The sequence below is a fragment of the Zosterops lateralis genome (assembly GCF_965231275.1).
Source record: "Zosterops lateralis genome assembly, chromosome: 1".
NCBI classification, from domain to species: domain Eukaryota; kingdom Metazoa; phylum Chordata; class Aves; order Passeriformes; family Zosteropidae; genus Zosterops; species Zosterops lateralis.
In genome coordinates this window covers 147,239,407-147,266,712 of record NC_139762.1, presented here as the reverse complement: position 1 = coordinate 147,266,712, position 27,306 = coordinate 147,239,407, and the positions used below count along the sequence as shown (strand labels likewise).

The 27,306-nt window shown below is 42.1% G+C and overlaps 1 protein-coding gene across 1 annotated transcript; it reads right to left on the bottom strand.

Moving 5' to 3' along the window:
* Positions 1-12,007: 12,007 nt before the first annotated feature.
* CCN3 (cellular communication network factor 3) lies at positions 12,008-18,070 on the bottom strand (the record flags this gene model as incomplete). Its single annotated transcript, XM_083870852.1, has 4 exons — positions 12,008-13,152; positions 15,158-15,366; positions 17,227-17,478; positions 17,683-18,070. 4 exons carry the CDS (start codon positions 18,068-18,070, stop codon positions 12,856-12,858), a joined length of 1,146 nt encoding a protein of 381 aa, XP_083726978.1. The 3' UTR covers positions 12,008-12,855.
* Positions 18,071-27,306: the final 9,236 nt, after the last annotated feature.

The following is a 27,306-nucleotide window of genomic DNA, read 5'->3' as shown; positions in this document are numbered from 1 at the left end:
GGATCTATTATTATTATATTTCATCATGATCTATATTGCACCAGAGCTATAAGTACAAGCACCACCATGTTAGGTACATGTAATTAGGTTCCTTTCCAAGTGGTGACGTAAGTATTTTATAAACACCTGGAGAAAGTTTATGCTGAGATTTTAACCTTTCTCTTGGTCAGAACCATTTGCTCTAAGTCTTACAATTTCTGTTTTAGGTAAGCACCTGCTTTGTCTGTGCCATCTGATACTCCTTGACTCTCTATCTGAAGCAGTAAAATTCAGAACTGAAAGAGAAGAACTCAGAGCCAAAATTGTTCAAACTTCAGAAGCATCTGCAACGTGGTCATGCTAGGGGCAATTTTCTTCTGGTGACAATGTCATTGCAGCCTGTGATATGCTGTGGAACATTTTTGGCTATGTATTACAGGTATAATTTAAGAGAACACGGATTTTTCTTCCTCATGCTGTTGTCTTTATCAAGACCACAATTAAAATACTGAGCTTTTTACATGGAAAAAATTAATTTTGGCAAAATTGGCTTTTATTCAGAGCTCTCAAGGCCTACAAGAAGCAGATCAAAATCAGTACCATTCTGCAGAGAGATTGCAAGGTGCAGTGACAGGGTGGTGCTCAGACTGGCTCACTGCCACAACACAGTGAGGGCATCAGGAGTCAAGTTTTACATTTCCTTATGATGTAGGTCAGGCTAAACAACACAGTCTTTTGAGCCTTGGCCTGGGCTGCATCACACTGGAGGTGATTTCACAACCCTGTTTCTTATTTGTGTATTCAGTACAATTCTGGGACTTGGGAGGTGGATAGAAGGACTGCCTGGAAAAATAAAGTCTATTAAAAGACATCTTGATACAATTCTCTTGTAATGATTTTCTGGATGCAAATTTCAAATAACTTCAAAAACATCAAACAGTGGAAAAGAGACCTGCAAATGGTACACAATGAGAAAGCCCTGGAGGCTGGAGGACTGGCCCTCACTGCCTGTATCTCAGCTGCCAAAGTAATTTATGAGAATTGTCCCCTGTGCAGAGCTCCATTATTGCATACAGAACAATTTATGAAGATTCCCATGGTGATTGGGACCTTTTCTGCTGGGTCATGATCCAGATAAGTTATTAATAAATTTCTGTCACTCTGGCTTCCCAGTTTCCTTATCTTGTATTGTTGTATTCCTATTGTCTTATTGTATTGTCTTGTCTTATTGTACTCTGATACTTGTGTTCCTAGAAGTGAAATGTAAATGACATTTTCATCTGAAATACAGAAAGAGCTAAAAATTATTTTGTGAAAGCAAAGGCCCCAGGCAGCTTCAATGACAGCTCATGTCAAAAACGCAAGAGGGTAAAAAGAGGCTAAGATGTGGCTGATGATATAAGTAAAAATAAAGCAGTTCCTGTGACACCTTGGTGGATTACAGTCCATATAACTACTGCCTATTTTAATGATTAATAACTGCAAATAATATTGGCTATTTAAATGCACGAAAACTGCCTGAAGTTACTTCACTCATTCGTTTTTTTCCTAAAGGGACAAATTCAAGCCTTAATTTATACTCCCACGAGAGCTGTAGAAACTAGAAGTGCTTTGAACCAGGTAAGGTCTGTGTACAAGGATGTTCTGTTGAGGCTGATGAGAACTTTGTAAATGAGTTAGTTGCTCACTGACTTCCTTTAACCCTTCCTCTAAAGGAAGTTGGTAGGAAGTCAAGACATTAGAGGTACAAACTGTGGATCTGGCAGAGAGAAATGCCTAGTGATTGGTGTTCCTATGATGCTCCAAGGTGGATGTAGCTGACTTTTCCATATTTGGTCTGAAGTCAAGAAGCACATCTCCACTACAGCCATTCCACTCCTGCCTGGCTGATTTCATCTTATTTCAGAGTAAGCGTAGATTGTTTGGCTCATATATTTCAGTCTCCTGTCTGCTGCAAGGGGAAATCAGCTCCTGCTGCCTTGGCCCCTGTCACTTTGGTTTGCCATCATGGAGCCTCCTTCAGCTGCTTTCACCAGCCTCTTCAGAGGTGGGCTCTTGGGTTACACAATTGTTGTTTTCACCACAGATCCCAGGTAAGATGTGATGTCCTGGTTACTTTCTTCTATGGGGATTGTAATAACAAGATTAATAATATAATTCATAATTCATGACATCAAGGCACCTCCCAATGGAAGGTTGTTGGAACCAGATGATCTTTAAGACATCTTCTAAAACAGATCTTTTTGTGATGATAATGATTCAACTCTTAAAGCAGATAAGGACTGAGTCTGATAAGGGAATCTGTTTGGATCATGCCTCACACAGGCAGCTTTATTAGTGACATTTCTAGACTGGGAAGGATTGAATTTGCAATAATGTTAATTATTCTCTTTTGAATGGATTTAGTTTTTAATTCAGATATTTCCTTTTGTGGCAGTCATTTTTGTAGGCTGGTTGCCTGATCTCTTGGCATTGGAGAGGCTCTGTTGGCTTTCTTCCATATGTAGCAAATATACATGGGGCTAAATCCCAGTGTTGTGCCAGGGTCTAGCTCACTGTTACCCCATGTTTCCACATGTCAAGTGCATTCCCATTGCTTTTGGCTGCAACCCTCTTTTCCCACAGGCTTCCTGCAAATTCCTCTCTCTGTGGTTAGGTACAACTCCATCAGAAACCAGGGTGGATGCAGGATTCTTGTTTCATGCTAATATGGAAAATGACTGCACATGATGGGCTGACACCTTGCCAAGAGATGCTACAGATCTGCACCAGGGTCTCAGAATTTCTTCCAAGGTTTATTTTCTATGAAACTGAATTTGCCCCAGGCCATGAGACACCATCTGTAAACTGCAGGGATCACAGGAGGCCAAAAATGTGCATTGACTGGGGTTGGGTCTGCTGCAGATGATGTCATGTAAATGTGGGGATGAGGACATCTTTTCAGTGCTGACATTTTACAAAGGTTGCACAGTTGTTCCCTGTCATCACTGCCATATGATATGGTCCCACTTCTCTGTGGCTCAGCAGACTACTCCTACAGCTACAGCTTGAGCAACTCACGGTCACTAATATCTGGAAAAACAGAGTCCAGCAGCTCAGCAGGGTTCTGAGGGACCACAGCCCCTCTCCAGCCTTGTTAGTGCTGTTCTGTGCAATGTGGCCTCGGGCTCCTGGGACATGGTACTGCTGTGTGGTCTCCTCTCACCACACTGCTCGACATCTGGGCACACTACCCTACTGCAATTAAAAAATGCCACATCTTCCAGCAATCACTTAATCCACTGTCCATAGAGTGAGGCTGGTCTGAAAGCCATCCTTCCTTGCCAGCAATCCTAGCAACTCAAAAATATGTGATGCTGAACATCTAGAAACGAGCATTTTGACAGTGGTTACCCCCCTTGCTGTGGTGGTATGCGAGCAGCTCTGGGCTTTGCAGCACTGCCCTGTGCAGCAGCACAGTTGCAATCCCTGGCTCTTTATGCCATGGAAACTGAGGCAAACAAAGGCTGAGTTAAGTAGAGCAGTGCTACACAGCAAGCCTGTGGCAGAGCTGGGAACCAAACGCAGACTTTCTGACTCCCAGGCCTGGACTTCAGCTGCCCACTGAGCTCTGACGTGCGACAGAGTGAATCTCACTAGAGACATCAGATAACCACAGTTTAATTTGGTTTCTCTGTGCCCTGTGCCCTGGGGAGATAGCAGACCTCTGGCCACAAAAGGCAAGTTATTGAGAGATTTGCTGTTAATTCCTCCTTATGAGGTCCATCTTGTTATGTTTGGAGTTGCCATAGCTTTCTGTTTGTTTTGCCTGTTTTTTTGCATGCAGGGCTTGTGTATTTTATTAAGCCCTTGGCTAGTATCTTGTGCATGCTTGAGATTTTATAAGGGCTTCTTTCGAGGGTATTCATTATAGCTTTCAAAGGTGGCCTATTCTGAAGGCTTGCTATTGAATACCAATCTTTGATAGATTCATGTCTCACAGAGGGGAAAAGACCCATTTCTCAAAGGCTCATAATTAGTGTTCCCAAAGGGTTCCCCAGCTGCTTTTCATAGCTCTTTGCTCACGTTGACCTTGTAGTTCAAATACTTCATGACTGTTGAAGTACAGCCATCAGAGAAACCGAGAGAGAAACCTCCTTTTATTTTCATCACTTCAACAAGAAAAGTCATCCAAGAGACATTACTAGTCCCTTGTATTTTGGATCTGCCACTGATCTGCTGGAGACCTGACCTTCCTCTGCCTCATCTGGCTTTCTTCTCTGCCTTGTCCGGTCATGCTATGGGCAGTGGAAGGCTTTTTATGACCTTAGTTATCAGTTTAAGACTTTTCGTTTTCTTAGGTTTTGACAGATATGTCCTTAAAAATCCTATTGAAGACAAGAACATTAATTAGTTTGAGGAAAGGATTTGGAGTGTGAAGAATATTGTATTAGAAAGAGAAAACAGCTCCTTTTTCAGAACAACCATTAACTGTGTAATTCAATATGAGGTGTAAGATGTGAATTTTAGAAAGGCTGTTTTTAATCTACTTCATATTAATCATGCAGCTTTTTTTTTTTTTTTTTTTTTTTTTTTTTTTTTTTTTTGGTGGGTTCATTTAAGTCACTTTCTATAGAAAAGCAAAAGCATAATTTCCATTAGCACATATCCTTCCTCTGGGAAATGTTGAATTTTATCCTAACTGCAGTTAATAAGATTAAAAAAAAAAAAGCCCAAACTTTACTTGAAAGTATATGAATTGATAATAGACATAAAAAGATTAATGTTTTCCTTAACGCTGAAAACAGATTTGCCTGAACTTTTTTTGTGGATGTCCCAGTGTTTTTTCATAAAAAAACGAACTCTAAGAACAGATGCCTCATAATTTTTCAGCTGCTTCCCCCTCGTGGTAAATCTGAAAAACCTCTGAAAAACCTCTTTTCATGGAAATGGTGAAAACCTGGGTAAAGTTCAGCGCTTGCATTTCAAGAGATTTTTTTTCTTTTTTGGTTGGGGAGAGGCTTTAAAATACTGAAAAAATGTGAATTAAAGCACAAACATATCAATTCTTCCCAGGAACCAAAAGCCCAAATAAGCCTAAATAGAAGAACACAGATAACCTCAAAGAACTTCAGGTAACAGCTGCAGCTGCCTTGAGGCTTTTCCTATTTCTCAAAACAATTTCTTTGCCCTTCCCTCTACCCTCCACTTCTGACAGACCTGAAGGTTGCACCAAAAACTTCTCTCTCTTTTTTTTTTTTTTTTTGTGTGTGTGTGTGCCAAGTGCCTGGGAGGCAGGGCATGGACTCACTGCCAGCCCTGGGGCTCCTGGTATTCCTTTGTCTTTTGATGGAGTTGGAATTCTGTCACTTTGGATGGGCTGCAGATACTTATCAGATACTGATCCCTTTCTGGGTTTTTTCACTCGGATATGGAAACTAAAATGTTCACTACAGCTTGGAAGAGGAGAGATTTGGCAGCCACACTGAACAATGGTTAGTGCAGGTCAGGGATGGCTATTTCCTTCACAAGCATCCCAACGAAGAGATGCAAAGCCATATTCCACCAGGCACTCTATAATCCAGAGCAAGGGAGCAGATGAAGCAGGACTGTCATGTATATCTGCATCACACACAGAGAGCAACTTCTCAACTTCTTCTCTGTGGAGCAAATAATCACCATTCCTGAGACCATCATTTTGAAGGACAATAACCTGAGCTTATTGTCCTATTCTCTAAAGGCCTCTCTGCTGTGGAGCCTGTTTTCCTGTTCTCTGAAAAGAAAGCAAATTGCTTCATTTCCTCTGCAACATAATCCTCTGAAGTGCAGAGAGGACTTGAAAGGCTAAAGCTAAGAGGAGCAGGAGGAGAAGCAGGAGGAGAGCCTTTGTGGTTAGGTTGTAGATGGTGACTTAAGAGAAATGGTTCATTTCCTGGGTTTACCACAAATTGTGTATGGTGGAGGGGAAGCTGCTCATATATTCTGAGCTTTTAGTGCCTTGTGTGATAACTAGAGAAAAGAGCCTTCCCTTCATCCTTTGTGTCTTTCCCACTTAACTGGAAAGCCTGGGGTGAGAAACTTTCCTCTGCATTTTATATCTACACAAAGCAAACAAGGTCCTGGAGGAGGCTGGGCCCTGCCATAATGCTAACAAAAATTTAGGTACATTTAAAAATTGAGCTTCTGGCCTCCCTCTCTGTTGTTGACTCCCTCACCAGTGGCAGTTTTCATTAGCAACATCAGCTGGCCTCATCCTGCCCGGATGCATCCCTGCTCTCAGACCCCAAGGCTCTCCCGCACAGGTCGGAAGACCCGCAGCCAGCAGGTGTCCCACTTCTCCATGGGCTGCAGGAGAACGGAGCCAGGCACTGAAACAGCTTGTATTGTAAATTCCAAGTGGGATATTGCTTGTAATTCCAGCCCCAAGTGATGGGCTCTTCTATCGCTCCTCTAAGCAATGCAGCGGTGCCAAAGGCAGCCCTTAGCACGGTCCTGTTATGAGAGTGACAGTGTTTTGCGTGCAATTGCAAACTCACAGCCCACAGACTGAGAATATAAGCTGCAGAATACTTTCATTATATTAAAATTCGGATTCTCTTCACTAAAGAAGTGCATTTTATTTCTCAACTAGGCAGTCTAACATGTTACAGTCTGAAAATACAGTTTTTTCAAAGTGATGAGGGTCCAACTTTTCAAATATTTTAATTATCATACTTGTATACAAAGGCGGTTCAAAGAATTTAATTCTGCCTCAATCTAGGTAAGGATTTCTAGGTTTTGCCTCTTTGCACAAACTCCCAACTTTATATTAAAATGCAATTCTTTAATTAAAAACGGAGAGGGAAGTCAAAATAACCCAAACTAGCAACCCTCCCACAGGGTCTAACATACTTATTCTTCTGTCCCGGTGATCAGAGCACAATCCTGGGTGTGTGTAGCCTCTGTTTGGCCTAAAAATGGATGGATTCTTCTCGAATTTCTGCTTGAATGAATCAAGCAACTAGAGGTGCCAAGCCTGGGTCTTAACTGAGCCAGTAGTGTAGCAGAGCAAATCTCCCTCGGTTAACACACTTTATTCTCTTTAGAAAATAATTTATTATATCCTTCTAAATATCCTTTATCTTTTACCAGCAGAAAAAATAGATTTGACATGCTTTAATAAAAGGTTCTAATTAGCTCCAAGCAAATGGACTGCAATGGACACAGCTTGTATCCTGAAGGCTGCAAGTCTTATGGAGAAAGGGAGAAGGCAGGATGCATGGGTGCATGGGGAAGGCCTCTGGCAATGGGATATGCATGTACATGCTTCATTTACCACTTGAGGGCACAGTGGAAGTGAATAATAAGGAGCAGGATAAGGAAAGCATAGAAAAAAACATGGAAGAGGGTGGAAGCAGTCTCAGCACATGGTGATAGCATGAGAGGCTACGGAAGAAGAGAGACATGAGACCAGAGAAGCAGGTGACCCTGTACTGAAATGTACTTTGGGGGAAATACTTTTTTCTGACGTTGAGAATAATGACAACCAAATTAACATCCATGAACACTGAGGAGTTTTACATCAGTGGGGTACTCTTCTTCATTATTTTAGTGTGACCATTTGCATGTCCAAGGCAGAATAAATCTATATCTTGGGATATAAATAAGATGGGGTTTTTTGCCTGATTGCTGACCTAAAAATCATTCAATTAAGTCAATTGACCAGCAATGGCTACTCAGTACTGTTTCTCTCATTGGAGAGGCTTAGTGAGAAATTAATTTCATGTTCTCCAGCAAGCTCGCTGGCAGGCAGTCTGCTGGGCTCCCTCTACAGATGGAGAATATGAGATTTTAAACACATGTTTAATGATAAAGAAACAGACCTAGCTCTAACTTTACACATTTATAGAAATAAAAATTTTAACATCAGGGATTTAAACTAATATTAAAAATATTTACTAGATACGTGCAACCAAACTCTTCCTGTTGCAGTTGCATGATAAGTCTCTTGACTGATATCAGCATAGTATCTCTGCTCATAGAACATTTTTAATGCACAAACTAAGATTGAGAAAGGGAAAATCAGAACACAATTTTCTCTCATTACACACTAAATTTCGTGCCCTCAATAGACAGCTCATATTACCAAATCTAGCATTGTGGACATAATAGAATGATTTTTTAAAGCAAGAGTCAATGCAGAAAGCTTTGGTACAAAATAATTTTTTTATTAAAAAAAAAAAAGGAAAATAAATTCCAGTGTAGTAGTTCTCAGAGGAGAGAAATAAAATATCATTTAATGAAGTTCACATTTGTCATAATATGTAAATACTAGGACTAGAAACAGTAAATAAATTTTTCCATCCATCTTCCTGTACACTGAGAAATTATTGAAAACAGGGAAGAAAAGTATAGCTTGGACTAGAAAGAAAAAAATAGTTATTCTATTTTTCCTGAAGATTTCATTATACATTATCCTATTCCTGGAGTTATACTGGAAAACTATATATAAAAGAAAGGGCTAGGTCACGATCTTAGTGAAATCAACTGTAGAATTCTACTCAGTTTGAGGTTTTCACTCCAATGTCAGGCATCAGTGAGCAGGCTGTCAGCTGGTCTCTTCACACAGTTAGTGAAGGCAAAAAAAAAAAAAAAAAAAAAAAAAAAAGGACATATTTTCAATGTCTTTGCTGCCATAGAAAAAATTCCAAGCAGATTAAATGCAAGAAGTATGCTGCTTTGATGAAGTCCTGGAAGTGGCTATAAACATCTCAGGCTATATGTGCTATGGGATGTAACACTGGGTATCATCAGCATCTGGTGTACTTAGCCTTAGTTGTTAACACTAAAAACTGTTGACTTATTTTGGGGACAGTCCTTCCTGGTAGTAGCAAAAGAAAGGTACATTGTTCAGAGAACATGAGATGGGTAAGTCAACCAGCATATTTTGTGCTTGTTTCATCAACACATACTCAGTGCACATTTTTGTATGGACTCATCCTTAGAACATTGAGTGATATTCCCTGAAATGCTCAGATACGAATCCTTGGAGATATGAAAATGAGTTGCTGATGTTCGAGTAATTTAATTTTTCTCAATCTGAGTTATTTAACTGCTTTAGGAAAATCACAGTTCTACACCAGAATTTTATCATTGGAGTTTCCCTATATCAATTTCACAGGTTTGACACACAACTGTTGTGTTTTAATTAAATCAGTGTAAAGAGCTTTTTCAGGAGGAACAGGCTGAAATTAGCCCACAGATTAAGGTAGTAACTGTCCATATTAAAGTAAAGTAAAGTAAAGTAAAGTAAAGTAAAACAAATCTAAATGCCTATAACCAAACAGAGCAGATGAAAAGCTGTATCAGCTGAGCTAAAACTGGATCAGATATTTGTCTCTTTTTTTCCAAAGGAAACATTTGTAGTTCCTTCTAAAAGATATTTTTCCCTGCTGAACTGCTATAGTAACACAAGAAGACATCGAGACTGCTGTAGTTCTATAGTTCTATAGAGAAGGCTAACAAGGATTTGAACACCAGAACACTTCTCTTTTGTGGAGGTTGCAGTGCTCATAACAATGCAATTGCCTTTTCACAAAATGGGTTAAAGACGCAGAAACCAGGTACAGCAGCACTAAGAAAGGTTATTGGGGGCATTTTGACACTGGTTTACTGAAGTGCAGACTGTAGTTTAAAGTGCTGGAAAAACAGTATAGGTAAAAGGAATTACTCAAGTTGCTCTTGAACTCATGTGCCATAGTGCACATATTCCACTCTCCAAAGAATTGATGGACAATTCACAACACAAGAAGAGTTCCAGCAGGAAGCTGCATTTATGTATCTTCAAAAACATCAGAAATAACACTCCTGCCTTTGTAGAGGGAGAAAACCCACAACCTTAAGAGAAGCAGATGACCTTAATGTACAAAGGGTGGTGGGTTCATATCCCAGATGAGCTTTTTAACTTGCCTGCAAAGTGGAAGATACTTATTGAACTGCTTCTCCCTGGTGCCTGTGCTTTGTTTGTACGATCCAATAAAAGTAAAACTTAAAGAATGACATAAAAATCTGAATAACATGAAGAGAAAACAAAAGGGTAGAGGAGAAGCTGATGCACATCTATAAATTACTCTGGGTGTGAATGGAATAGAGAAACTGTCAAAATAGAGTGAACAATTTTACTTCATAGGAAGACAGTAGTTGACTGCAATCCTCTCTAATTACATCTGGCTCAGGACTAGCTGGGTTTTATTAATCCAAAAACTGTTCAAATTTGTCCAGATATTCCTGCATTGTTCAGCAGTTGATGCATCTCTTGCAAACCCAAGGTGCCTATAATTTGCAAGATGACCCTGAGAAATACCTGATAGCTTGCATTTTATTAGAGAAGCATTGCACAAAACAGCCTGATCCTTGGGTGGAGGAGGAAAGCAGGAGGAAATGTGGGGTGAAAATGTTTTTTTAAAAAAACCTTTTTCCATCTCTCCTGGATTCTGAAATAGTCCTTAATCACTTCTCAGCTGCTTTGAGGAGTCCTGGCCATGTCCCATCTAGATCTTAGCATTTCCTAGCACAGAACGTGTTGCATTAGAAGATATGGAGCTTTCGGACCAGGTCCAGAGGAGAGCCACAAAACTGGTCAGAAGGATGGAGTACTTCTCCTCTGAGGAAAGGCTGAAAGAGAAGTTTTAAGCTAAAAGAGATAGATTCAGACTAGATACAAGGAAGAAATTTTGTTTAATGAGGGTAGTGAGACACTGGAACAGGTTGCCAAGGGAGGTGGTAGCTCCCTATCCCAGGAAACATTCAATGTCAGTTTACAGGACTCTGAGCAACCTGAAGCAGTGGAAGATGCCCCTGCTCACTTTGAGAGGGGCTGAACCAGATGACCCTTAAAGGTCCCCTCCAACCCAAACTATTCCATGATTCTATGATTAGGAATTAAACTCTGCAAGGGCAGGGAGTGTTGCATGTATGCACAAACATAGTCTTGTTCCAGCTGTTTGGAAAGCATAAGAGAGGCAGGAATGTGTTGAGAATAGCAATGACTACAGAGAAATTCATCATTGGTGTAATTAGTGGAGAAAGACATGTAAGAGCCCAGGTGAGGATCTGATGTATCTAAACTTTAACTGAATCAGCACCAGGGCCTCATAATTTCAAGGATAACCTAAAAGTTACTAAAAACCTATCAGCTGTTGATGCTTGCTCATAGTTATCTTTACCTGAGGCTTCATTGGCTAAAATGAGGAGTCTTAATCTTCAATTGAATTCCACCCTGTGTCTCAGGAATTGCCAAACCAGAGTTTGATAGCTCCTTTAGAGGAGTAGAACACTAGGCCAAATACGTTAAGATTTGGCTTTCTGCCTTTTTTTCTCAAGACAGAGTTGTTTCCTACACATGGTTATAGAACAGTTGTGGCATAAGTACAACTCTGCTGTCACTAACAGACACACACTGAGCTAAAATTGATCTCACAGTCAAAGCAGCTGAATGTCTCCATGACTGTACTTATGACCCATTGGCACAATCCCGCTACATACATGATTTAATATACATGAAACTGCCTCTCCCAGGCTCTTATTTCTTAAGGGTATTGCCCACAGAGTATCTAACACAACTATGGTAACAGGCTGATTTTGTGAGGCTGAAGTGTTGCATGACCCAATGAAACACTCTGTTAGTTGTTCAGATCCAAATGTGAACTCTGAACTGTGCAATTATCCTTCACCAACACCACTATATTTCAGGGCACACTAACTTTAGTTACATTATCCTAACTCCCAGGCTACCTTACTTTGAAAGAAACATCCTTTCTAATATGCAACCCACAAATTATTCATCCTTCCCTGTAGCGAGGCACTGCATGACTTTTACTGCAGTGATTAGGATCAGGTACATTAAGAATAACACAAGAAATCATCTTTTGTTTTTAGGAGTCTGACCCTTTTCATTGCCATTGCTTTTAGCTGTTAAAAGTTGGTAGTTTAGAAAAAGAACTTTAGGAAACAGTATTTTGAATCACATAAAGTTTATTTACTTAATAAAGATATATTACAGTATGTACAATTTCTATTTACATATACACCTTTCTAAGAAATGAAGCACCATATGATACAGTTAGTATTTTAGAGGAATTTACAGATATATTATTTTTGCATCCAAACAGTTGTATCTACAGACACACATGGATTAGAACCAAATTCTTATACAACACTGACTTCAGCTGGTTTTGGATTAGACTGCTAGTGAAGTTACCAAAAAGAAATTTAATTGCTGTCAGCTATCAAGCTGCTGTGCTTCAGGATAAGAGATCTTACCTATGTCATTTCAGGGTCTACGTGCAATCTTAGTCCTCAGAGTCAGAGATATTGACAGAAGGTACTTTATAAGCCACAGAATGTAATAACACTTCCATCAGTAAGATTTTTACCATCATCAAAAAACAAAGTTTCATTAAAAAGAAAAAAAAGAACACTGCCAGAGTGTTTATATGTGGTATGGAAAGAGACGCTAAGAGCCTGGAAGCTGATGCAATGCAGTATCATGTATTCCTCAGGAAATACATTTACTCTCAAGAAGCCCATTCTTACACCCACTGAAAACTGCAGCATGCTCCCCTTAACTCAAGGGGAAAGTCTAGCTATTGGCTTTGTAATCTTTATGCCACCATCAAGGAAAAAAAGGGTTCTGACCAAGGTTCAAAATTTCCTTCAAGTGAATAAAGACATTTGGAGGGGGCAAATGTAAAATGAGGTATTTAATAAACTATGGGGGGTGAAAAAAGCACCTAGTTTGAAAGGCCATTCTGAAAAATATTTTAGAAGTTTCATATATGCAGTTGTTACATTCACCTGATTGTGGGTCAAGTTTTGTATTAACTGCTTATACTTTTCTCCCTACCTAATTCATGCTTTTCATATTTTTGCTTCACTAGACGCGGGATCTGAGGGCTGGAAGAAAACGACGTTACTCTGAGGACAGTTGCTGTGACAGACACAGGTGTTGATGAGCATCATTGGCTTTTTCAGGGCTTTTCCCTGGGGGCAGCGGAACTCGACCTGTATGGTTTTGGTGCTGTGTGGGGTGCAGCAGCGCCCGTCGCTGCAGAGGCCGCAGTACCGCGGTCTGTACATCTGCACGCTTGTGCAGTTCTTGTACTCGTAGCGAACGGCTCTCACTGACTTCTTAGTCCGGATACACTTCTTCCCTTTCTAGGAGAAACATGAAGAGGCCATAGATTGCATAAGACAGCATTTAACAACTGACATGCAAAGATATGGGTCTACTCTGAAAATTTAAGTTTGTTGTCTTCATTTATTCAACAGCAAGACGACTCTGAAATGGTTCCAGTAGTTACCTGTAGGTGACACCTGCAAGATCTGCTCTTTGGCACCAGCGTGATACTGGACCAGTAATGAAAGACAAATACTTGCCATCTGAGACAAGCCCAGTTTATGCTCATTAAGAAACTACAGTCTACTGAAAAACTTCTTAGGCTAGTGTAGTTCCATCAGAGGATCAGCAAGTCAAATGAGCAAGTTACAAGACTAGATTCAGGGGGGAAAAAGGGGGGTAAAATGAACCACAAAAGTCATCACCCATTCCTGTGACTCAAGGCACAACCAGCTCTAGCCATGTTATTTTTAACAAATGATTGACTAACCTGTCCTTGGAAGCCTTCAATGATAGAGACTCCACATCTGCCCCAGACAACCCCAAGAGTTCACTGTTCTTACTGCCTGAAACATTTTCACTCACGTCTTAATTTTTATGCTGTCTAAACTCACCATTTCTTGTTATATCCTCCATGGACTCAAAACAGGCTGCAATATCTGAATACAGTTATGAGAACACATCTCTCTTCCTTTGCATTCAGATGAAGTTCAGTTCCATCTGTTTTTTTCCTAGATGACTATGTTTTCTAGACCTCTGATCATTCTTGTTAATCTCCTCAACTCCTCACACATTTCTTCTCCTTTGCAAAGCATGGTATTTAAAACTGCAGAGACTGTTCAGCCTTAGAAAGGCCTTAGAAATGTTTTCCAACACTCAAGAACATCACCTAAATTGATGGGCCTCTTACCTAGCTACCTGTTATTCTCTCTCATAGAAACACTTGCATAATATATAGAAGTAAAGAAAGTCTTCTCCTTTAGATGCAATTTTTTAGAATCAGAAATGTCACTGTTGGGTTTGCTTTTGGAAAAACAAACAAACAAACAAACATCTTAAGGATTAAGATAAGGTTTAATTTATTGTGCAGACATTTCACACATTTCTCTGCTACTCCAGATGCTCAACAGACTAGAAATCTGATATATCCATTCTGTATCACTGAAGCAACTCTGATGTACAGGGTACAGGTGGTACAGTTGCATTTGTGGGAGAAGTTAGACTGTGCGAACTGTCAACCTGCACAGGCAGTATGTGTGATCTCTCTGGGATGACTTAAATTATCATAGAATCATAGACCAGTTTGGGTTGAAAAGGACCTTTAAAGGTTATCCAGTCCAACCCCCATTGCAATGAGTAGGGATACTTTCCACTGCTTCAGGTTGTTGAGAACATTGTCCAGTCTGACCTTGAACATTTTTTGGAATGGGGCATCAATCACCTCCCTGGGCAACGTATTCCAATGTCTCACCACCCTCTTGGTACAAAATTTCTTCCTTATATCTAATCTGAATCTACCTCTTTTAGCTTAAAACCATTAGTCCTTGTCCTGCCATAACAGGCCCTACTAGAAGTCTGTTCCCATCCTTCTTGTAGGCATCCTTTAAGCACTGGAAGGCGCTGCAGGGGCTCCCCAAAGCCTCCTCTCCTCCAAACTGAACAACTCTCTCAGCTTTACCTCACAGAGGAGGTGCTCCAGTCCTTCGTGGCCCTCCTCTGGATTGACTCCAATAAACCCATGTCTTTCCTGAGGGCCCCAGAGCTGGACACAGTGCTCTGGGGAGGTCTCAGCAGAGGGAGCAGAATCAGCTGTGCTCCAGGGGGGAGCAGAGGCAGAATCACCTCCAAAGGGAGGTGCAGCACAAAGCTACTGAGCAAACACAGCAAGTCTAATGCTTTACCAAAAACACTCAGCTTGCTGCACTTGTGCTAAAAGGTGTATTTATGTACAGTTGCATCTGGACCACGGTAGACTGTGATATTGCAACCTTGAAATTAGAGCTGAAGAGATTCTGCTGCCTTGCCTCACTCTCTACAGCATACCTTATCAGATGACTCTTCATTTTCACAAGGTCTTATCATGCAAAGCCGTGTCTGCTTCACCATTTCACACTGTTGATTCCTGTTGGTGACGCGGGTGGAAAAGCCCATTCCACAGCTCTTGGAACAAGCGCTCCATTCTGTTGTCTGCTCAATACAATTGGCACTTGAATCTGACACATCAATCCCAAGCGTGGCCTCTTGCCTGTAGGCTGGAGATAAAACACCACAGAACTTTATTACAAGAAAAACTCACATGAAACCTCAATATCTAATTGAGCTCTATCATATCTGGGAAGGTTCATGTCAGATCGAAGAAGGTTCAAAATCCATGCTTTTAACAGGATTCAAAAATTTTAAAAGCTGTCTTTTTAGGAATCCTGAGAAGCCACTTCCTGTACCTAAAAGAAAAGCCCCAAACTAGAAAGGTGCATATTAGTGCAATCAGCAAAGCATTTAGATTCTGTTCACTCAAGTCCACAACTGGAAGAATTACTGCCAACTTTTAAACCAGTTTAAAACACTAACAGATTTTTATTCTTCACTCTTTCTAATGGAAAAAATGTCACAAATCTGTTCTAAAGCTATGTATTTATATTTATATTCATATTTATATTTACATTTGGTATGTCTTGAGAGAGGCTGAATTTTTTATCTACACTAATAAACAGCTAAAGTCTTTTTACACCTGAGAGTCATAAAGTCATCCCATCTTGTCAATTATTGACAGAATACAGCCAGGAAGATGTGTGGAGGCAGGAGGGAAGCCATTTCCAGGAGCTATCACAGGTACTTAAAGCCATGGTCAAGTCTGACCACTGTCCTGCCCTCCTGAAGCTGCACTCTGCAAATATTGCTAAGGCACGGTTTGGTTCACTGGTTAGCACAGGAGCAAACAGGAGACAACACAACTGAGCCACCAGTCACAGCTCTTGCTGTTAAACTCCTCCACAAGAGCCTTCCTGCCTTTTGAATTGCAAAGATCCAAATAAGGTGGCCTCCCAAGAGGGATGGTCATTGCTAAAAGAATGCAGACAATTCATCTGTAGGCGTCTTACAGATCAGCCTGTCGGCTGCAGACAAATGGAAGAAAAGGAAAGGTAATAGAAAAGTATCAAACTTTCTGGTTTTATCTTATGTGCTTTGCACCTAACACTTCACAGCACACTGAAAAGCTAATCGAGCTTTTCCTCCTCAATCCTTTCTCACTTGTTTTTAAATGGATTAGCTGAGTTTTGGCATAACTAACTGCCCAAGATCACAGAGAGCAGTGACTGGAAGAGAATGCAGTGCCCTCCACTCTCAGTAGAAAGTTATGAAAATTCATGTTGAACTCATAGTGTAATTTAAAGGGGATGGAGATATAATTCAGTAGAAAAAAATGAAAATAGGGAAAAACTGAAAAAGGGGAAAATATTATCTAGCTTTTTTAAAAGTCTGAGTTCTGTACTTTGGAATGGGTTGGGTTTTCTCACAAATCCATTCACTGTGTTTATAACCACTGCCTCTACAAGTATTCTGTAATGTTTTTAATGCCATCATAAACATGAGCACTCTAGCACAGACAAGCTGGAATTCATTGACATTTTAGCTACCGCACTGACCACTTGTAAGAGCTGTGGAATTCAGGGGGGAAAAAGTCTCTTGTAGACTAAGCTGTTATAATAGTATATATGTTTTAACTTATTCTTGCAGAGCAACTAGCAAGAGGGCAGCTTCTTTTATTTTTTTTTTTTTTTCTTGGTGTGGGAATGTTTGGAGGATTAGGATCTTGCTCTTGTTTTCTTCTGGTCACTAATGTGTACCAGATAAACAGAAATTTTAAAACTGGGAAGTAAATTAACTTTTAAAGCTGCTATGCATATTCACCCTCTGAATCTTTCTTCTACCTGTTGAGCTCTGCCCATATTCATAATCCCTGGTATAGCAGTCACTCTAGGTCAGAAAAAAGACCAGAAAAAACCCCGACCATGCAAGCAGTGTGCCTTAGATCTGGCAATCCTGTGGATATTTTCACGATGATATCACCTCCTGCTCACAACGACTGTAATAACTAATTTTAGTTTCCTCACCAGCCAGAGCAAAACCTCCCAAAATCACTTCATCGTCAGGCTCGCAGACCCACTTCTCACAGCACTCTCCGGGGACTTGGACTTTCCTGGGGAAGGGGCAGTCGGGGCCGGGCAGCAGCAGGTCCAGGTTGCAGCGGGGCAGGCAGCCGATCTGGCCGTCGCGGCAGGTGCACTGGTACCTGCAGCTGGGCTGGAACGTCTCCCCGCTGCGGTAAATCATCCCGTCGAACACGCAGTTGTCTCCCTCCGGCGCTGGTGGGAAAAGGGGAGGCATTTCGCACAGGGCACTCGGACACTCCCCGGCCGCACTGGCACCAGGGGCGGCCCCGGGGGTGCTGAGATGCGGCTCCCCATGCAGATGCGGCTCCCCATGCAGATGCGGCCACCTCCCCGTGCAGATGTGGTCACTCACCCATGCAGATGTGGTCACTCACCCATGCAGATGTGGTCACTCACCCATGCAGATGCCGGCGGCGGCGCTGTCCCCGGGCCCGCGGTGGCAGTAGAGGCCGCTGCTGTGGTCGCAGGGCAGGAGGGCGGAGCAGCTCTCCCCGCGCTGCCGGGCGCACACGGGGCAGCAGGAGCAGCCGTCCAGCACGGCGGGCACGCCCGGGGCGCAGCGGGGCGGCTCGGCCGGGCAGCGCCCGTCGCACGATCGGGGACACGGCGGCTCCCGGCCGCTCTCCTGCGGGGACACGGCGGCCTCGGGGGCCGCGTCACGGGCTCGGACTGACCGCCGGTTCCCCCCGGCCGCCGCCGGCCCCCCGCTTCCCTCGCACGGCCGGAGGAGGAGCAGCAGCAGCAGGAACAGGGCGGGCAGGTGGTGCCCGCCGCCCATGGCCATGGTCCTGCCCGCCGCCCGCTGGGCTCTGCCGGCAGAGCCATTGCAGCCGCTTTTATAGAGGCGCCCGGGGAGCCCCCTCCGCCGCCACCCCCGCACGGCGGGCAGCGCGGGCCGGGGGCGGGGACCTGGAGCCGGGCCTGGCCCCCGCTCTCCCCGCTCCCTGCGCCACCTGCCCCGGCGGCGCCGAGCCCTGCCCTGCCCTGCCCTGCCCTGTGCCCTGCCCTGAGCCCTGCCCTGCCCTGTGCCCTGCCCTGTGCCCTGCCCTGTGCCCTGCCCTGCCCTGCCCTGCTCGGCTCTGCCCAGCCCTGCCCTGCCCTGCCCTGCCCTGCCCTGTGCCCTGCCCTACCCTACCCTGCCCTGCCCTGTGCCCTGCCCTGCCCTGCCCTGTGCCCTGCCCTGTGCCCTGCCCTGCCCTGCCCTGTGCCCGGCTCTGCCCTGCCCTGCTCTGCCCTGCCCTGCCCTGTGCCCTGCCCTGCTCTGCCCTGCCCTGCCCTGTGCCCTGCCCTGCCCTGTGCCCTGCCCTGCCCTTCCCTGCCCTGCCCTGCCCTGCCCTGTGCCCTGCCCTGCCCTGTGCCCTGCCCTGCCCTTCCCTGCCCTGCCCTGCCCTGCCCTGTGCCCTGCCCTGCCCTGTGCCCTGCCCTGCCCTTCCCTGCCCTTCCCTGCCCTGCCCTGCCCTGCCCTGCCCTGCCCTGCCCGGCTCTGCCCTGCCCTGCCCTGCCCTGCCCTGCCCTGCCCTGCTCTGCCCTGCCCTGCCCTCTGCCCTGCCCTGCCCTGCCCTGCCCTGCCCTGCCCTGCCCTGCCAAACGGGGCTATACTGCTCTACTGCTGTGCTGCTCTACTGCTATACTGCTATACTGCTATACTGCTATACTGCTATACTGCTATACGGCTCTACTGCTATACTGCTATACTGCTATACTGCTCCTGGGCCCAGCCGTGAAGCATTTTGGGCTTGGCAGACACTAAACTCTTCAATATTAAGTTGTGCGCGCTGTTCTTTACTAGAGAGGTGCAGGTGTATCAGCTGATGGGAAACAGATGTTGCATAGAGAGAGTCCTCCCTGCTCTGTGCAACGTTGGAGTGGTCACGGATTATTCAGTGCCTACATGGTGTGTGCAACCACAGGGAATACAGAGCCAGCAGGCCTGGCCTCAGGAATGCTTTGTAGAAGGAACTGCACTGCTCCGTGCTATTATTTTAGCATGTGCAGGACAGATTTAAGGCCAAGCGTAAGGGAGACTAAATCTGTTAATGGGTTTTACTCATCAGGAATTGCCTTCTGCCTAAGGCAGGGCCTTCTTGGGTCTTGCTAGATACAGATATTATTTATCCTTAGTTGTCTGAGGCAGATAATATGCATTGGGTTCTGTTATGGCTTGTTAAAGAGAAAATATTTGAAAAAATAAGACTTGTTGACAGACTAGTGAAAACAAGATGTCTTTTAAGTTTAAGACATGACACCAGTGGTACTCATGAATTTACAAGGCTACTGTAGCTCTGTATCAAAGCAAAAATCAACACAACACCAGAAATGGCAAGACAGAAGTTTTGGTTTGGACGAGAGTGACCATTCCTTTCTTGAGGCTGAGTGGCAACAGCAGGGTTTTGGAAAAGCCTGGCATTCTGGGGAAAGCAGACTTCATTGGTGCAGGAACGTGTAATCTCTGGACATGTACTGGCCCTTCTTTTTCTCAGTCACAAACAGCATGACCAGCCAAGGGGAATATTGGATTATTCAGACATTATTGTTAGCTTGGGTATGAGTTTGAGGTTATTTTAGTCACCCACTGCCTAACAGGTCATTTTGCTTTCCTTGTCTCCTTTTTTTCTCCCCTTGCTTCTTTTCTTCATCTCTGACTTAGGCAGCCAGTGCACCCACTTTGTACAGCACCTTGCTGGTGAACATAATAACCAGTGTTCTTGGCCAGGCATGAGGATTTACTGAAAAGAAGAAAGGCTGTTTCTGTAGTTTTCCCAGAAATAAGCCTGTAAGCCAGAGGGCACACACAAGACTTGTTTTTGCCCATCTCTCTTTGTTTGTGAATCTGCAGAGGTTTTCAGTGCCAATAACCATTCACAGTCACTGAACGTTTCCTTACCTTTCAATGAGATTACTTCACATCACTCTTAAATATCTTCTGGTGTCTAAAAAAAGGTTTCACCACGTAAAAATGCAGAAAAAGTCAAAGAAATGAAAAAAACAATTGCCAGCATACTTAATTTGGAAAAAAACTCCCTCATTTACATGTGTTTAATAATTTATTAAGGCTCTATTTGTTTATGAAAACTCAATTTTTTAATGAAATACCAGCTGTGAAAATAAGATTATGCTACTTTTTAGTACAATATGACCAAATATCCTTTCCTGGATGTTTCAGTTAATCCACACATAATTTGGAGTCCATTGAACTACCAGTTCTTGGATGCTGTTCATTTTCCTAACTGTGAATCTTTTTGTTTGTACCTGTCTTACAACTTTTTAAAGTGTGTCATACAGTTCTTATCATATGAAAGAAGCCTTTATTACTTCTCATAGAGTAAAATAATGATCAGTGGAGGGGTTTCATGCTGTCTCAGCTGGCAGTGAATAACATTTATTCATGGTACAAAATTAGTAAGTACAAATAAATATTTTAGTTTCTCCGTGTTTGCTTTTTTAAAAGAACTATACTTAAGTGAGTTAATATTTGGGTTGTCACCTTGGCTGTAGCTGTTGCAAAGAGTAATCCCTCCTAAGATGTGAAGAAATTAACCTCTGTTCTTTGCTCTGCAGGGAAACACAGTTGGAAAACAGTGTTGAGAGGTGTAAGTTCAGGAACAGAGCCCAGCAGCAAAATCTCAGGATTAAGAATATAAACTTAAAGGTTTTTCTGCACTACCAAAATGCTGAAAAAAGCTGTATCTGAAAGACTGGAAACAGAGTTACAAATAAAACTTGCTCAACTATTAGAGGGTTTCTGGTGGTTGTTCTATAACTACCCATAGGTGTCAAGATATAAATCAAGCATTACAAAAATTCAAGCATTCATAGTTGCTATCCCTCTTTTTAAAGCCAGCTGCCTGTGAAAGTCACTGCTTCACAACATGTAGCTCAACAAAATTGTATTCCATTCTTCATGTCTGGCAAGCAATGCTATTTTTAAAGTAAAACTGTCATGAACATCATCTCCTTCTCTTTCTCCTTCTGCTCTTTTGTCCTACCATGTTTCACTGATACAAATATAAGGTGGATAATCCAGCATTTGTCCTGCACTGTCTCATAAATAATGGCCTCTCTGGTAGTCTACCTCAAAAATGGCAGTATTTTTCTAGAAAATATTGCAGGTTTTGATTTTTAGCTCTCCCTTTCCAGCCTAGCCAATGGCTCCAAATTCCTGACATCTGTTGGGGTTATTAATATGGCACATGAGCTACGTGTGGAACTGCCCTTGTTACAGAGAAAGGGAGTCGAGTTTTATCACTGTGTGTGGGTGTGACTGAGTTGTTTATTCCACACCATTCCCGTCATTGTGGGGGTGTGCTTTGGCAGGAAAAGCCAAGGATAAGATCGGGAATTGCTGCACCTGGCCTGCCCATCCTTCCTGCAGGAAGATGTTGGGATCAGCCCCACTCCCACCACCACCAGCGGTCCTTCTGCTCCTCCTTGGAGCTGTGGCTCCAATTCCTGGTGCTGAAGGACAGCAGCGATGGGCCCCAGACACGGCCCTGGGAAAAGCAGAGACTGGTAATCCTGTCGTGTGTACTGGGACAGCAAAGTTACTGCTGGCACTGGGGATCAGTATGGGCACGGAGGTTCCTGCTGAGTAAACCAGGTGCTGAACTTTCCCCATAGTGCATGTGCTGAACTCAGTGTCTTCCCTCTTCAAAAGACATCCTGCTTCAGCTGAGAGACAGATATTCTGGTTTATTCAGTGATTACCTCTACTAACTCTACCATTATTTTAAGTAGGATTTAAGTTCTAATTATTCTATTATATAAAATTAATCCCACAGACTTAATCGTGGTTGTGCTTTTGAGATTAAAAATGTATTATCCTTTTGCCAATGGAAGAATTCTACTAGTTTTTATTTTTTAAGGTATTTTGTGTGGTGGTCTACAATTCCACTGAAATTATGCTATGGTGCTGGGAGTTTTGCAATAAGTAAGAGTTGCGCAAATGACAGTGACTTGGATTTTACTTTTTTGAGCTATGCCTTCTGTGTCATCCATAAAAGAAAGAACAGCTTTAGCAAATAAGAAATTTGGGGAAAAACATGTTGAAAGTAAAATACTTCAGAGCATTATTTTTAAATATTTTACATTCAGTTGAAGAAAATTTTGGAATAAAATAACATTGAATTTAAAAATCAAAACGTTATTTTGAAAATGTCAGAGTTACTTGTGTGAGGATGGGGAGTTGCATCACTGAGTCAGACAATTCTATGTGCTCAAAAGGAATTCACAAGTTCCTGTTTCTTCTAAAATGCATGTTCCACCAAAAAAGTTTCTTTCCTCCACACCTATTTCATATAAAGGCTGCCAGGAATACTTATAGCACTTATAATACTTATAGTCACAATATATAGCACAATACTTATAGTCAGCAAGTGAAGTTATTACACATGGCTTTGTTATGGCTTTGTTATTTTGGGGAATATATGAGGAGATGTAGATTTTTTTTTTAAAATATTATTATTTGCTCATTTATAATTTGTCCTAATGTCAAAATGCTATGGTCCATGGCAAGAAATTTTCCTCCTTTTAGTCAGATGGCAAGTGCTGTGATTTTGTGCAGGCTGAGATTTTTAGAAGACAAGGAGCAGAAACCATTATTATTTGAGTCGGAGTGGGATGACTGAACAAAGTGCTTGAAGTCACATAAGGGCTGTGCTGCAGCCCTCCAAAACTGTGTTTTTAGACAAGGAACCTGAGAGTAGGTGCTGCTTTGGTATGAATGCCTGCTCCTGTTCAGCATGGCAGCAGGTGTTTATATTCAGGAACAAGTACTTGCTTTCCGTAGTGACAATTTCTACTCTGTTGGGAACCAAAGGGATGACATTTGTGCCAGAAAAAGGTCATTAATACTTGCTCGTAAAATAAATGAAATAGTCTTTGTTTATTTATTTTGATTTGAAAATTTATTTATCCTAAACATATAATTACATTTTTATCTCAGATTACCAGATTAACATTACTGAGAAATCTAAGATGGGCCCATTTTACCACATGAGATCATACTGAATAAACAGAATCAGTGAAGTTTTCCTTTTTTTATTCATCAAGTGAAACTAATCTCAGAGGGCCAACAAGGTCCTTGAGGAATGTGTCACCTAATTTCTCCTTCAAGAGTCTCAGTAAGAGAGATACATGTGTGGGGTTTCCTGGATGAAACAGCTAAAAAGAGTTCCCTCACAGATTGCTTTTGAGAATAAGATTTATCTGTGTGACCACAGGCAGGAAAAAATGCTGGTGAACTCAAGAGCTTAATGGTACTAAAATGGGTGTTCTGCAATCAGAAAATTAGTTCAGCTGAGTGGGATTTCCCTGTCTTTTGTTCCTTCACTAAAGAACAGCCATTTTTCAGAGCATGTGTTACATAAAGGAATATGGCTAATGAGATCCTAATTCAGCTAATTGAGAGTTCCAAACATTTTCAAGTAAGTATTGTTACCAAACCAAGGGGTGCTCTTTGTGCCTGTTTCTCATATCCTCATTGGTCTCTGCCAACTGCTGAAATAATCTGGCCATAAGTACTGAGAATGTATTTTATAGTTTTCATTTCATTTTACAGTATGCTTTAGTCATATTTTTTTTTTGGGTCATAACTGAGTAAGAAAGAACTTGTCCTGGGAATGAACAGCTCCAGAGGTTTTGAGTTAGGAGAGCTCTGAATTAGAAACTCTAAACTTCTGAGAACACAAGATGAGGGAAACAAATGAAACAGAAATAAACTGGACCCTCTTAGATTGAGCACTTTTTATGGTCTCTGTTGTTCCTTTGCACTGCAGGAGTAGAGGCAGACTCAGAAGTAATTCCTATAATTTAAGTTTTTAAGGTTAAAACTAGCTTCTGCTCACAGAGCAAGTGAGTAGCCAGAAGAGACAGAGAAGTGTAAGGTTCCCTACAGAGGCAGCTGCACACTGGGATGGATCTGGAAGTGACAACCTCCCATCTCAGACTGAGAAGGGCAGGGACACTGAGTACACACAAAGAGGGTTGCATCAGGGACCTGCCTGGCGGAAGGTGTTCCTTCTTTTAGCTGGAATAATTTTGAAGACCACACATTTCAGTTCAGATACATGATTTTGAGGCTCTATCATTTTTCTCAGTCAGTAACACACTTGTGTTTTCTCCATAATCTGAGTTCCTGCATTGCTTTGAGTAACTTATTTTGGGCTGGCAAGCTAGATGCCCTTCTAGGGAACTGTTCCCTTCCATAGCTCCTGGACCAGTTGTCTGATCTTCCCACAATCTCCTTGATGTTTCTGCAAGTTAGGCCTTAAAAATACTCCTAGGGAAATATTGCAATTTTGGCTCTGTGATAGCCAAGCCTTTATTGCTGGCACTCCAAAGAGGTTTTCTCTCCTACAGACAGCCATGTGATACCAGCACAGCATAACATCTAGCTGCACACACTGAGTCTTGCCAAAGGAAACACTGCACTGGGCTTCACCCACAGGAGTCACAGAGTCCGAGCACTTTATCAGCCATCCAGCAAAGAAATCGAAGACATGAGAGATGGAAGGAATGATTGGCCATTTAATCTCTTTTTCTGTTTTTGCTGGTCTGGTTGCCAGGGAGATACTGTATTAAAAGGAGTGGTCCACATATTAGCTTCACTTCATCATGAAAACAGCATTTAAAAATAAAGTTTAAAAATACTTGTGAACTGAAAATATTATTGTGTCGTTGTTTAGCCAAGGTCAAATAATTTAATACTTTCAATAATCCTTGTAAATTATCTTCAGGCCTTTTTCTGTGTTTCTCTAAATTCTATCCAGGTTTTCCTACTGATATCCCTATAGGAGAAAATGTCTATTTAAGAACAGCATATAATTTTTTTCTAAATCAAATTCAGGGGAGAATGCTTTAACACAGTTCATTCCTTCTTCCCATGTTCCTGTTTTGGTCCTTCTAACAAGCTTCCAGGGCAGACTCCCTCTGTTTTCTCTTATGTGGAAATGAAAGATGGATATTAATTCTACCAACTTCCCCCCCCTCCCCCCCCTTATACTTTTTCCTTGATAACAAATGATACATGTACTTCTAAATCAAAAATAAACTCAGTGCAACTCTTCACTGAACTTAGCATGGCACATGCTTGCTCTGTGATTACCAGGAATGGGAAGAAGGTAGAGAAATCTGTGGGTAAAATTTGAGATTAATTTTTAGCCTTCTTTCAAAGAAGAGATTTAGGAGGGATGCAGGTTGTCCTGGAATAAAAGTGGTCCTGCCCCATTGGGAAAGGAGACTATACCTGGGCATGGCTCAACCTGACAATGTGCACCATACACCACTGCAGCTTGTTCAGCTGGGGAGCAGATGCAAAGAGGATGGTGGGGCTAGCAGGGAAAAAAAATCAATCCAGCTGCTTGTATTATTAGTTCAGTTGTAGAGGTGGTGTGACAAGAAACTCCAGGGCAGTGTTTCTAACCTGCAATTGATGTTTCTGGCAAAGCTGGAGAGAGCATTGGAGGGAATTTACCGAGGTGAAAAGACTGGAGAGGCAGTAGCCCCCTGATTTGCTGCATAATGCTGGGTCTGTGAAATTAAACTATTTCTTCTAGAAATTGATATCCCAACAGACTAACAATCTCATTTGGAACAATACAACCTCAGAATTTTTGCAGAGGAACATGCAGTAAAATTCTTCTGAATTTAGGCATCACCCCATTTGTTTAATGAGTTAGCACAAAGCTATAAATTAAAGCAAATACTAAGCAAGTAAGAATGTTAAGTTTTCTAGATTATTAGTAGATATAGAGGTAAACTTTGTAATGTACTGGAAGTGTGATCAGCCATTATCTTCTGAGAGTCCACACAACTGAGGAAGTAGATTGAAAAGCATTCCTGATTGTGTAGTAAATGACTTCATTACTGACATTAATATTACCTCCTGCTTCTGAAGCACCCTGCATTAATATTCATATACATCTGTACTCATGGGCATTTGTAATATGATTGTATCCTTCTGCCACATTGTAGAGGTATCTTGATTAGTCCTGCAAGATACAGAAATATAAAACTTCTGTGGTGATGTGCAAACAATGCTTCACAACCTGCAGAACAGGGATCTGAAATTCACTGTGAATTTCAGTTACAGGCTGTTTAGTGCCTAGATTGTCATGAAATCTAATATGAAAGACAAAGAAAGGAGGAAATCTCCAAATAAATATTAACAAGACAGTAAATTGATGTCTTCATGTATCTATAACAGGCAGGATTTGGTTGAGGATCTTAGATCCATGACTAGTACTTTACTGGACATCCTGTGGCAGTTTTGTTTGAAGAAATTTGGAATTCTAAAGTGTAGATGGGAGTCATAAAATCTAGTAATGGAAAATCATACCCTAGATATCATGTCAGATTGTCAGGGAGTGCTTTCCTTACCACTGCTGCAATGAAATAGTAATTAATTACTCAATCCATAGGGATGTAACCATCCACCTGAATGTAGATTTCTTTTAGAGGAGTGTGGAACTTCAGATCCACTAATGGATGATGTGGAGCAACTGCAGCTCCTACTACTGGGTGCTCCTGTAGTGTAGCACCAGCATGCTGTAAAGGCTGCTGGCCAGGAGTTATGGAAGCTGTGGCTGCTGAGGAAGACTGAAACTTCTGGTCAACAAATGGCTGTTCACTGGTTTGTTTAATGAAAGGGAAAGCACTTTCTTTCAGGCTGCTTTCCCTCTGTTTGACAGTCTTATAAAAAAAGGGTGGATAGTAAAGCAAAGAAGAGCTGTGCTCTGGTCTGTTTCTTTTTGTCTGATTGCTCTGCTCTTGAATCTCTGCAGTGGCTCACACAGGTGTTAACAAGGGCTGGCAGAGGCTGGTTGGTGTGTCCTGCCTACTGACACCCATTCATCCTTCAGTACCACTGCCAGGCAATTAGAAATGGCTGTAAAGTTCTTTTAGTTCATAAAAATTTCCAGAAATATTTCCTTCAGTGTAGTTTTTCAGTTGAAATGTGGTGCAGACAGAGGCTAGGTATGTGAAATCCATGGCTACAGGAGTATGTTTTAAAATCTCCAGGCC